This window comes from Theobroma cacao, chromosome 4 (assembly GCF_053813885.1).
Source record: "Theobroma cacao isolate CCN51 chromosome 4, ASM5381388v1, whole genome shotgun sequence".
NCBI lineage: Eukaryota > Viridiplantae > Streptophyta > Magnoliopsida > Malvales > Malvaceae > Theobroma > Theobroma cacao.
This window is the reverse complement of record NC_142642.1, coordinates 3074116-3085963: the sequence shown is the minus strand read 5'-3', so window position 1 is coordinate 3085963 and position 11848 is coordinate 3074116. Positions and strand designations below refer to the sequence as shown.

The following is an 11848-nucleotide window of genomic DNA, read 5'->3' as shown; positions in this document are numbered from 1 at the left end:
CATGAAAAACCAATGAAGGGCAATTCAATGATTTGCAAACAAAACCTTTCTTGATTTCTATGCACAAATAACTTGTGCAACCATCCTTCAACTTAATTCAAATGGCAAGCAAGCCTATTGAGACATATGCAAAAAGACAGGAGTCAAAAGAAATAAAATATATATTGTATAACTGAAGTTTTTATTCCAAATATGCTAAAAGTATAAAAGAAATTAATTACAGGAAAGGGGAGAGCCCCCAATAAAACAAACAGACATCTAGCTAAGATTGTCTGACTAATACGGCAATAGGTTTAACAGGTTGGTTGATAAGAAAATGAATTGATCTGGTCTAGCCTCTTCATAATGAAAGGGAGAACAATGTGGGCTGCCTGACGAAGTTCATCCAATATTGCTGGTCCGTGAATACTGCCGTACATTCTTTCTATAAATCTGAAATTATAAGGATTAAAATAGTTGTCCACCTCCTCCGGATTTGGCTGCTTAATTTTACCCTCGCTTATGGCTTCATATAACTTAGTTGCATTCTTCTTTGTCGAACGCAGCCATTCCAGCAACATATCTCTCTCATACAAGTAATCTTCATGCTCATTCAACATTTCTTCATAAGGGTCTACACGCCTTTCCTTGCCACTGTTGAACAAACCCTTGGAATAACAGCAGTTATTCAGTACTTTAAGATCGCCAGGTTCGCTGCCGCTACTGATCTCATTTGCTGAAAGATTCTTTGGAAGAAATCGATAGCTTGGTGTCAAGTCATCAAGCTGTGTTTGTGTAGTACTACTCTTGATGTCTTTGTTTGGTTTCTTCGCTTTGTCTTCAGCTTGCGGTGATGGCTGACTTAAACTCTCATAAAACTCCAAAACCTGACGAAAATCTTGCTCAAACTCTGGAAACTCGTCGGCCATCATCTTCATCATGTCACCCTTTGTGATTTTTCCAGTGCCATAATAGTGCAGGCATCGCAGCAAGGCCAGATATTTCTCAGAACTGGTTTCCTTCCTTACTTTGTCACAAAACCTTAATGCTCGAGACAGACGATCGTTTCTTGAAGTAGATTCAGGGTGGTCAAGGATTGGAACTGAACTAGAAGTTAACCTCAGCCTGATGATCTTCTTGTTGCGTCCATGGGTTTCTCCAACTCCCTCCTCAGAACCTGCAGGCCTCTTCCTTTTGTTGATGTTCTGTGCTGGTTGTGATGGTGGTGGTAAACCATGAGACACGTTGAAAAGATAAAGAAAGTGGTCGAATAATCCAGGGTATTTTCCAAGCAAATCTTCCACCAACTCCTTCAAACGGATCATAGTGATTCTTCCACTGCTGTAGGCATGAAGGTGGTCCAGCATGGCCGAATAGTCATCAGAGCTGACCTTTCCCTTGAACTTGTCACAAAATACCTTCATCTCCAAGGAAGAAAAAGGGTGAAAATGTTGCTTTGAACTGACCCTTTTGATTGGTTTGATATCTGAAATATAGTAAGGCGGTTTATGCTGTTAATGTTGGGTTAGAAGACTGAAATACTAACGCGCAATTCAGCTGCCGGTGGAAGTAGGAAGGAGTAAGTTGAAATCAGGTGACGTGAATGTTGGAGGAAAGCTTGACTTATTTCTGTCCATCGGATTTTACTTGAATGCCCTTGTGTTTGTTTTGAAATCAGGGACTAAATTGCTACTTTATTTTGTGTACATTATGACCTGTCAATCGTTGACTCTGCTAAATATGTTTTTTATATTTTAAACTCATTTTTCATGTTTTTTTTCTTTTTTACTGTTTCATTACTTAACCTCTGTAAAAATAGAAGAGAGACAAATATTAAGGTAATAGTTAGTATTTTTTTCTGAAATATCTTTGTTATTTATATTACAAATTATTTTTCTTGATTTTCTTTTTACTTTTTTCTATTACAAAATCAAAATTTTTATCTTAATTTCCATCAAAATAAAAGAGGGGCTAATTTTTGTCTTAATGTCTAATTTATTTGGGATATCTCCAAATAAAGTCAGATTTTTATATTGTAAAATTATTTTTTTGATATAAAATATAAAGAAAGATATATTAAGAAAATAATTGAGAGAAGAATTGAGAAAAAACTTTAAGTTTATTTCTCATAGAAGAACTTTTGGTTCATTTTTCACTATTTTCAATTATTATTGATTGTCTATTTTTTATTAAGTACAAAATCCTATTTATAGGGTTACATAGATGTGGATATTGATGAACCATCACAAATATATTCATCACAAATATTGATGAACCATCTTAATCTAATATAGATGCAAGGCAAATATTTAGGTCATAGTTTGTAATTTTTTTTGGAATGTTTCTGTTTTTTATATTATAAAATTATTTTTCATGATTTTTTTACTTTTTTATATTACAAAATCATATTATAATATAAAATACATCAAAATAAAAAATTTTAATTTAATCTTTGTAAAAATTAAAGAGAGATAGATACTTGCAAATGAACAAATGAAATACTGGTATATTATAATATTTTATTTTCTCAAAAATTATTTACTAAGGCTTGAAATTCTCATTAATTGATTATATTTGCATGACTTTGGATTTTACCTTGATATTCCATGCCTTATTTGATAGAATTTGGATTGAAATATGTTCATATGCAAATCATGCTAATTTTTGGATTTCTTGTATTAATTTTTTTGTGGATTTTCGTATAATTCATTATTTTTTTGTTATTTTAAGGACTTTGCCAAGTTATTAATTTGGATCAATTTATTTTTCTTTAGAATGGTGGATTGATTTGGATTAATTTATATTTCTTTAGAATGGCATGTTCTAGGATTTATCTTAAGCATTGATGATTATGTTTGATGCTAAACGTGGTTTCTGGTTAATTTATTGATTTAAATTGTTGGTGTTTTCTCTGCATCAATTGGATTGTTAGATACATGATATATATTGTACTTGTAGCTATAAGTTTCTGGCCAATATATACAGTGCACTTTTTTTTTCTTAATGTATGTATTAATTTTTTTTTTTATAATTAGAAAAAAAGAGAATTCGAATTCTATTTTTTAAGTAGGGGATCATGCACCAATTAATGAGCTAAATGCTCGAGTACTCTTAATATATCAATTTGATTATTAATGCTTGTAAAAAACTTGAATTCAAACTTGTACTTAATCCGAAACAAAAATAAATTTAAAATAAATTTTTATGTATATTATTATAAAATTTAAATTAATAAATTTAAATTAATTTTAAAAATAAATTAAAAATTAAAATAATAGTTAAAATAATTAAAGAATTTTAGTAATATTATATTAATTATAAGTAATTTACATAAACAAAAAAATATATATAAATTTAAAATTTAATATTAAAAATTATTATTTATAATTATATTCGGATAGTAAGTACCTTATAGCTACTACTTGAACTTGTGTAGTAATTTTACTATTCAAATCTTACTAAAATTATAACTATGAAAAATCTTAATTCTATTTAATCAAATCAGATAGTGTAAGATATCTAATTAACACATAAAGAATAAAATTAAAAGATATATATATGGTCTCGAGTATCTGAATGTTTCATATATTAACAATTTATATGTAAATATAAAAACAAAATCAAAGAGTAATTAACACTAATCTCTATTACATTCTTCAGTATAGAATAACGACTGTACCTAAAGCTCATACCCTTGGTGTTTGGGTGACAAGCTGGTGCTTCTTGTTGTTCATAGTGATATTAAGTATTGATTTCTAATCGAATTTTGATAAAATAGTAATTAAATATCAAGAATTTGAGTATTAAATATTGATTTTTAATCAAATTCTAATAAAATAGTAATAATTAAATTTTAATCAAGAACTTGGATTCGCATGCTTCAAAATTAATGTCATTCTTATTCATCAAAAGTATTACCCCTTTATTACTGGAAAAAGTTGTCTAAATATTTATTCAAACATGGGAAAAAAGAAATAAAAGATTCTTCTTTTAGTTTTAGAAGAATAAGAAGAAAACATAGAGATTTTAAGGTCCCAAAATATGTGGAGGAATATGCCATTGTGGCTACCGTTAGCCCACTATTTTATAGCCGTCCTTAAGTTACAATTCTACCAGTGTTTGCTGCACGCAATTACAAGCCTAACCACACCAATAATCATTGCATTTTTTTTAAAGTAATAATTCAAAATAGTGCTAATAGAACTTGATGATTTTGAATAAACACAAAAAAGAAATAATTGAACCTATAATTGGATTTTTGAACCCTACATTAACAAAATTACAATTATTATTGGATAATAATTAATAATACTATTGGTTCGTTTTTTTTTTGTTATTTTTTAAGAATATTCTAAAATAAAGTCTGATTTTTATATTTTAAATTTATTTTTCATGATTTTTTTCATATTACAAAATCAAAATTTTTGTCTTAGTCTCTGGAAAAATAAAAAAAGGATAAACCTTTGTCTTAATATCTAATTTTTTTTGGGATATATAAAAATGAATTCCGTTTTTCATATTATAAATTTATTTGTCATATTTTTTTTATTTTTTCATAATAAATTATATAACACATTTATATTATAAAAAAGTTGTTCAAAATGTAATATAAAATACATCAAATTAATTTTCGTAAAAATAAAAGAGATAAATATTTAAAAATAAAAAGAGTAATTAATAATATTACTGTGTTATAGTTATCCAATTTCATTCTTCTAAGTTTTCACAGACAAAAAAAATGAAAAGCATAATATGTTTCTCTCAATTTGTTGGAGGTGCCGTCAGGGTGGCCCAATGAAGGGCAAGGTTGATGCCTGCCCCAGCTAAAGCCAGCCATACCCAGCCACCGGGGAAGAAAAAACTATAGGAGGTTGACGAAGTGTCGTTTTCGTAATTAACAGCAACCCTCATGGTCAATTCGGTATGGTATGTACAAATCACGCGAGGGTTTTCCTCTCTCATTTCCTTTACCCAATAAAAGCGGAAATGCCAGGTTTTTAACGCAGCATTTGGCAGCGAGAGATTGGGAAGAAAAAGAGAAGGGAAGAGAAGGGAATCCGAGAAAATTTCTCTCGCTTCCATTTCTCAAATATTTCTCCGTTTTATCCTTCGGCGATGGCTTCGGTTTCCGATTCTTCCAAACAGTCCCTAATCCCGAGCTTCCTGTACGCTTCTTCTGCCAAGTCATTCTCTCTCGATCGACTCCTCAGCGCCAACAACCCTGCCTTCGGTGCTTCGCACGCCGCTACACTCGATGCTCCCGCGGTATCATCCTCTCCGTCGATCAAGACGAGGACGTTCATGATCGCCTCGCCGAATGAGCCTGGCAAGAAGATCGAGATGTACTCGCCGCAGTTCTACGCTGCTTGTACCTTCGGCGGTATCCTTAGCTGTGGTCTCACTCACATGGCTGTTACTCCTCTTGACCTGGTCAAGTGTAATATGCAGGTTTACAGATCTGGCTCTCTTTTTTTACCTTCTCTCTAAGTTGTTTACTAATCTTTGAGGTTAGATCTGAGCTTAGCTTGTTGCTCGTTTGAGAATTTTTGTTAACGAATTATTGCTTGTTAGATCTGTGCTTAGTTTTTTACTGCTTCAGTTCCAGAAATATATCACTGTCTGTTGCTGTTATTGAAGAATTTGGACACGTTTCTTTTCGATTTTGATGCCTTAGTGATTGATTTTTTTGCTTTTTAGAGTTTCAGTGCTAGAAATACGCAACTATGTAGGAGTATCACTTTGATTGCACTCGATATTTGATTTCTCTGTCAAAATCTCTCGCTCTTGATCTTGTACGATAGATACTTGATTTTTATTTTGTGCATTATGTTATTTATTGAATTTTGCTTGTAATTGTATTTGTTTTATTGTTTGTAGAAGGATTTCCTAAATTTAAGTTGGGAAGTTTTGTTATATGAATACATGTTTTATTTGTCTCAGTTAATCTATGTTCAGTTTTCATTGAAATAGTTTGTATATTATGCACCTGACAACTATACATCATATATATAGTTATTTTGCAATAGAACAGTAGATTATGCTTTATGGATTTGTTTTTATGTTAGCAATCTGGTATGGTGGAGGATCTAAATTGACATCTGGATTGTTGTTTTGCCAGATTGACCCTGCAAAGTACAAAAGTATTACATCTGGTTTTGGAGTTCTGCTGAAGGAGCAAGGAGTCAGAGGCTTCTTCCGTGGTTGGGTTCCTACCCTTCTGGGTTACAGTGCACAGGGTGCCGGCAAGTTTGGATTCTACGAGTTTTTCAAGAAGTACTACTCTGACCTTGCTGGACCTGAATATTTTTCAAAGTACAAGACCTTGATCTATCTTGCTGGCTCTGCATCTGCTGAGGTGATTGCTGATGTTGCACTTTGCCCCTTTGAGGCAGTCAAGGTCAGGGTTCAAACCCAGCCCGGTTTTGCTAGGGGTTTATCAGATGGTCTTCCCAAGTTTGTCAAATCTGAAGGAGCTCTTGGGTATGTTTCTCAGTATTGTTTAATTTTCATTTTTAAGTAATACAGGGAATTGTTTGTCAGAATGAGCTTTCTAATAATTTCCCCTTTGCAGATTGTACAAGGGCATTGTTCCTCTTTGGGGCCGTCAGATTCCATGTAAGTTTGGCGGATACATTTGCTAATTACGGGCTTTATTATCATTACTTATTTTTTAGGTTCTGGTACTGTCTGCTTGTGCTTCCTTTTTTTTCTTTCTCCCTATTTCTTTAGCCCACTTTTTTCATGGTAGTTCTAGCATTTGCTAATTATATTGAAGGATTATTTTGACATTCTTCCTTTCTTTCAGATACCATGATGAAGTTTGCTTCATTTGAGACCATTGTTGAGATGATCTACAAGTATGGTATCCCCACTCCAAAGGACCAATGCAGCAAATCTCTGCAACTTGGTATTAGTTTTGCTGGTGGTTACATTGCTGGTGTGTTCTGTGCTATTGTTTCTCATCCTGCTGACAACCTCGTCTCTTTCCTCAACAATGCCAAAGGAGCAACTGTTGGTGATGTAAGTTCTGTACCTTGGATAATCCTTTTGATCTTCAATTGCTGTTAATGAATCATTTTTACTTTGCCATGACCATAATGTCTTTTGGCTATCCAGGCTGTGAAGAAGCTTGGTTTATGGGGTCTGTTTACCCGTGGGCTTCCCCTTCGTATTGTCATGATTGGAACACTAACTGGAGCTCAGTGGGGTATCTATGATGCATTCAAAGTGTTTGTGGGACTGTAAGTTCTTCCCACCATTGCAATAAAGCATCAGTCTCTGTAAATACAGATTTTCATGTGATTATAGTTTATGCTGATGGGATTTTATGCAATCTTTCAGGCCAACCACTGGTGGTGTTGCTCCTGCTGTTGAGGTTGTAAAGGCATAGAACCTCGGAAAAATCAACTGAAATAGTTTTGTTGTTCTAATAGGCCTTTCAAAACCTTTTTCGTAGGGATAAAATAAACATAGGATTGCTTGAATGGCTGTCAAGCTGGTGGAAAAAATTCTTTTTGCATTCAGAACTTTCTATCAACTCTTTTTTGTGTTGACTACTGTTGGTTCTTGTCAGAGGATGATTTTGGTCTCATCCTCTAAAAACTCCAGAGACCATTTTTGTAGTTAGAATCATCATATGTGAATTTCATTTGAAGATCAAACTCTACCCTCTGCAGCAGCAGCAAAATAATGAGCAGATGGGGGGTATACAACTGAGTTTCTGTCTTTGAACTTTTTAAGCAACCATTTGATTTATGCGGAGAGAATTTATTTTGCTGTATCAAGGCATGCAATTTATGCTTTCTTATTTCCCTTAAATCACATTGCTGTAAGTTTCTGTCTTTTCGATTCCTTTGGAATTTCTAATTTGGGCCTTATATCTCATAGTAAATTTAATTTATATTTCTGATTTTAATTTTTTTTCACCTGATGTTTTGGTGATCTTTTTACTTCACATTTTGTAGAATTTTTTCATCGGTTGGTGATTTGTGAATTTTTTACAAATGATTAGATTGTTAATTTTATTAAGTAGAATTATAAAAAAATATAAGTGTGAATAAGCAGAATAATTTTATGGTTCTCAGTCATATTTTTATATTTTTATTATGAGTCATAGATCATTTTATAATTTTATTAGTTAAAATGTTTTATGTTAATATGACATGTTCATGTGAAAACTAAAAATTGTGAAATATGATCAAATTGTAGAACATTAATATGTCATGTTATTATCATATTATATGTGAAAATATAAAAAATTAATTGAATACAATATAGCAATAAAAATATATTTAAATTTTTGTAAATACTTCAAAAAGGTTATCAGATATTATGTCTTTTATTTTCGACCAACTGCTCATGCTGCATGCACCGAAGGTAAAGCAAATTCAGAGAAACAAGAAGATGCATTTTATGATATATATGTAAAAATAGCAATCACAATACAATCTATCACTCCTCGTTAACAATAAAAACCAAGGATCAAAGCCTCATAAATTTAGAACACAATAGTTTCAGACAGCATCCCCCACAAAGGTTCATCCACTATATTCCACAAAACCCTCAAATGGAGCTTCCCTAAGCTGAGGATGTCATAAATAACAAAAAGAATCGAGCTATTAAACCTAATATACAGCATCTCCGACACTCGTCCTTATTATTATTGTTGTCCTGATGAATATGCTTGGAATCAAGAACAGACAAAAGCTAATTGAGACTTTGGCATTCATCAAGCAATGTTGATTGTAAAGGAGACGTAGGGGTGGGCGTCAGCATCACCTCCTAAACCAGCCATTGCTCCACTTTCATCTTCAGTCTTCCAGTATGTGCTGCATTTTAAGGAAGATCAGTATTGGTGTGAAATTCGGGAAAGCAGGAAATAACATTGTAAGACAATCAAGGCAACTTTTTTTCAAGATCGACAAAGTAAAAGTTCACAGTTACACAACAGTATCGATAAATATGGTATGTTCAAGATTTACATAGCCATTGTTACTAGACGTTAGACATGTACATACCAACTCATTTCAACACAATTTCCAGCTAATCATATTCAGAACATTTCCTCAATGCAGACTAATTGTAACAAGATGGGGAATTTGAAACATAATTTTTTCTATTTGTTTGTGCATCCATATCGGGGCAGATTTGCACAATGTAGCCATGAATGTTTGTACCATTTTCACTAAGGTTTCATCAATCACACACAACAAAAATGAAGCCTGTTGGACTTACCTGTTTGTACTATCACATAATCCTTCAAGGATGGACCGCACTTTCTTCTCACCCTTCACAGATGGAGCTAAAACACATGCCTGGAATCAGATCAAACCAGTACTCAGTCTTCACACAATTGTTGGTTCACATACGGTTATGGAAATCACAGAGTTAATGTTACCAGGAAAGATGGCGGCAAACCATATCTCAGAATGCTCTCTGAAAAGACACGTACAGCACAAAAGTGCATCCAGGAGCTGAAAACCTACAGCCAAACAACTCATTCATAAAACAGTTCAAAATGAGTGATATTTGAGGAATGTCACAGGAAAATAATAATGAATCACAAAATACCTCTCCATAACTAGCATAGCACCATTGCAAAAGAGAGCTTCGCAAGCTATCTTGGTCTTGTATCAATTTTTCTAGTTCCTGCTTTCGACTCTCTTGTGCTTCTGGACTATATTCAAAATCACGAATCTGATTGGCATCAATAGATATACAGCAACATGGGAATAAGACATCCTCCAACCAAGTTAAAAATTTTTAAGGATAACACTCTCCATGCATGAGAATGCCAAAAGAATGGCACTCAAATAGAAAATGAAAATGGAATTGTACAATGCACTCACTTGGAAGCCTCTTTCGCGTGCACTCGTTCTGAAATTGTCTGCAACACGACCAAATAATGTGACAGTGTAAAGAGCATATTCATTATCTTCATACAACTTTTTGGAGGACCTAGGGACCTGAAAACAATTAGCTGTGTCACTCAGAATGACCTCAACAAACAATAATAAAGTTTAATAACTATGAAATAAATAAACAAGTCTGCCGATACAAAATGTAAATGCTAAGAGCAATGGTTCTACACAATAAGGTAAACCTAACACACACAACTTTTTGTCATTAATAAAGCTGTGAAGTTTATCCCAAAAATGAACTCTATTTCTCAAATCCCCAGCAATAAACTGGAACAACGAGTCAGCATCACAAGATTCAGCTATTCCAGAGACTTCAAAAATATCACAAGAAGAATAACTGCTCTGTCAGGTGGCATTCTATAGCAGAAGCAGCAATTAATTGACAGCTGGAGTTAACCTTTAAACCAAGAATGATGTTGCTTACCACATAGCTAGTCAATGTTTCATAGCTTGACAGCCAATCCTTCTGTGAATACTTGGGAACAATTGCAAGGAGAGTCACTAGGTGTTCCGAAGTAATGATATCTTCTGGCTTCACCAGATTAGAAAGATCACGAACAGCCAAGCTAAAATAGGCAGAATTTGATCAGCTATTAAAACAAAATATTCTTGCATATGCAACAATCAGACTAAAGCAATACTCATACCTTCCACTTTGCTTTCTATTTATGGCATTAAGTTGCCCGCGCACATTGTTGTACTCAGCAACACGAACCTAACATAATACACAACATGTTAAGACCTCAACTTTCCATTCAACCAACAAATGTCATAAAGCCAAGTGTATAAAGGTGTATAAATCAGAAAATACAACGGAGAAATTGTTACCTTGAGATCATCCTCAATCTTTGCCACTTGAGTGTGAATACCATCAACAATTTCCCTCAAAGGCGACATTGTCGGGTACTTCGCTTCATCCCAAACAAACCTTCCATCACAACACCAAAAAACCAACTCGTATAAAAAACACACCATCCATAATACCCAATCAGATCCATAATAAATTCCACATTCATTCACTAGAGTAAGCAAAATTTTACCTGGTTAGATAAGAATCAATGGGCACTCCATCGACAGTGAGAGCATTGCTCTCCATTCCAGATACCCTCTCCAGTTCCTCGATCTGCCTCCTGATCTTGTGAGAAACTCCTTCAATGAAGCTATTTGACTGGATATTCATCGAAATCACCAGAAAATCAAATTCAATTCCATAAAATTCTCTTAATTTCATTTGTTTTGTCTTAAACTAATCTAAAGGCATAAGCTAATAGTGCATAAATCAAAGTAAGAACGCAAAGTTGATAAATTTTTAATTTCAATGCTTCAGTGTAAACATCAGAAATTAGCAGATCTAAGAATCAGTAGAATTTGATAAACAAAAAGCAGAAAGAAAGGAAATTGAAACTGAATCATAGTTACAATAAAAAGAGGATATTACCTTCAAGAGATCATCGCTGAGAGCAAGGAGAGAGTCGAGAGTCCCAACACGGAGATTGGGTATATTGAACTGCAAATTAAATTCAATTAGAAAAAAGGAAAAAAAAAAAGAAGAGAAAAATCAGATCTAATTAGGAAAAAAAAGAAAGAGAATACTCTGTAAAGAGGAGTGTCGAAGGAATGTTTGGAGATTTGGTCTTGTAAACTATTCCAGAGAGTCGAGGCTGAGTTCTGAACCGGAAGAGACACCACCCAGTATCTGCTCGCCATTGACAACAAAGAAAAACACAGAGAAACAGAGAGATAGAAGACAGTCACAGGTCGGGTGCCGTGGCTATGGCTATTAGTGGCAAAGGAAGGATCATAAAATACAGGTACAACTTTTAAGGGATTTTACTTTATTTTTTTAAAATTTAATTTTACTGTAAAGAAGTTGTATTTTCTTTTTGAAGCTTATATTCCTTATAAAATAAAAACAATAAATTAACTTATTAATTTTTTAAACATTTACA

The 11848-nt window shown here is 33.3% G+C and overlaps 3 protein-coding genes across 3 annotated transcripts; 1 reads left to right on the top strand and 2 right to left on the bottom strand.

Annotated features, from left to right (window-relative positions):
* Positions 1–162: 162 nt before the first annotated feature.
* On the bottom strand, positions 163–1410 carry LOC148763065 (paired amphipathic helix protein Sin3-like 2). The gene has a single exon (XM_088805821.1). The coding sequence runs from the start codon at positions 1401–1403 to the stop codon at positions 294–296; it is 1110 nt and encodes a 369-aa protein (XP_088661947.1). The 5' UTR covers positions 1404–1410; the 3' UTR covers positions 163–293.
* Positions 1411–4948: 3538 nt separating this feature from the next.
* LOC18601107 (mitochondrial phosphate carrier protein 3, mitochondrial-like) lies at positions 4949–7797 on the top strand. Its single transcript, XM_018119639.2, has 6 exons — positions 4949–5427; positions 6098–6459; positions 6551–6594; positions 6785–6999; positions 7096–7220; positions 7321–7797. The coding sequence occupies exons 1-6, from the start codon at positions 5095–5097 to the stop codon at positions 7367–7369; spliced, it is 1128 nt and encodes a 375-aa protein (XP_017975128.1). The 5' UTR covers positions 4949–5094; the 3' UTR covers positions 7370–7797.
* A 643-nt stretch (positions 7798–8440) lies between these two features.
* Positions 8441–11699, bottom strand: DET3 (vacuolar ATP synthase subunit C (VATC) / V-ATPase C subunit / vacuolar proton pump C subunit (DET3)). The gene is made up of 11 exons (XM_007031932.3): positions 11493–11699; positions 11338–11406; positions 10940–11067; positions 10728–10827; positions 10547–10614; positions 10324–10465; positions 9828–9944; positions 9550–9675; positions 9377–9460; positions 9214–9293; positions 8441–8807 (listed from the first exon to the last, which is right to left on the bottom strand). The coding sequence occupies exons 1-11, from the start codon at positions 11604–11606 to the stop codon at positions 8708–8710; spliced, it is 1128 nt and encodes a 375-aa protein (XP_007031994.1). The 5' UTR covers positions 11607–11699; the 3' UTR covers positions 8441–8707.
* Positions 11700–11848: the final 149 nt, after the last annotated feature.

Coding starts and splice junctions, on each gene's coding strand:
- LOC148763065 (XM_088805821.1), bottom strand. CDS start 1,403: ATGAAGGTATTTTGTGACAAGTTCAAGGGAAAGGTCAGCTCTGATGAC.
- LOC18601107 (XM_018119639.2), top strand. CDS start 5,095: ATGGCTTCGGTTTCCGATTCTTCCAAACAGTCCCTAATCCCGAGCTTC. Junction 5,428..6,097: donor TGGTCAAGTGTAATATGCAG/GTTTACAGATCT, acceptor TTGTTTTGCCAG/ATTGACCCTGCAAAGTACAA. Junction 7,000..7,095: donor AAGGAGCAACTGTTGGTGAT/GTAAGTTCTGTA, acceptor TTGGCTATCCAG/GCTGTGAAGAAGCTTGGTTT.
- DET3 (XM_007031932.3), bottom strand. CDS start 11,606: ATGGCGAGCAGATACTGGGTGGTGTCTCTTCCGGTTCAGAACTCAGCC. Junction 10,828..10,939: donor ATTGATTCTTATCTAACCAG/GTAAAATTTTGC, acceptor TTGTGATGGAAG/GTTTGTTTGGGATGAAGCGA. Junction 8,808..9,213: donor TTATGTGATAGTACAAACAG/GTAAGTCCAACA, acceptor CTTAAAATGCAG/CACATACTGGAAGACTGAAG.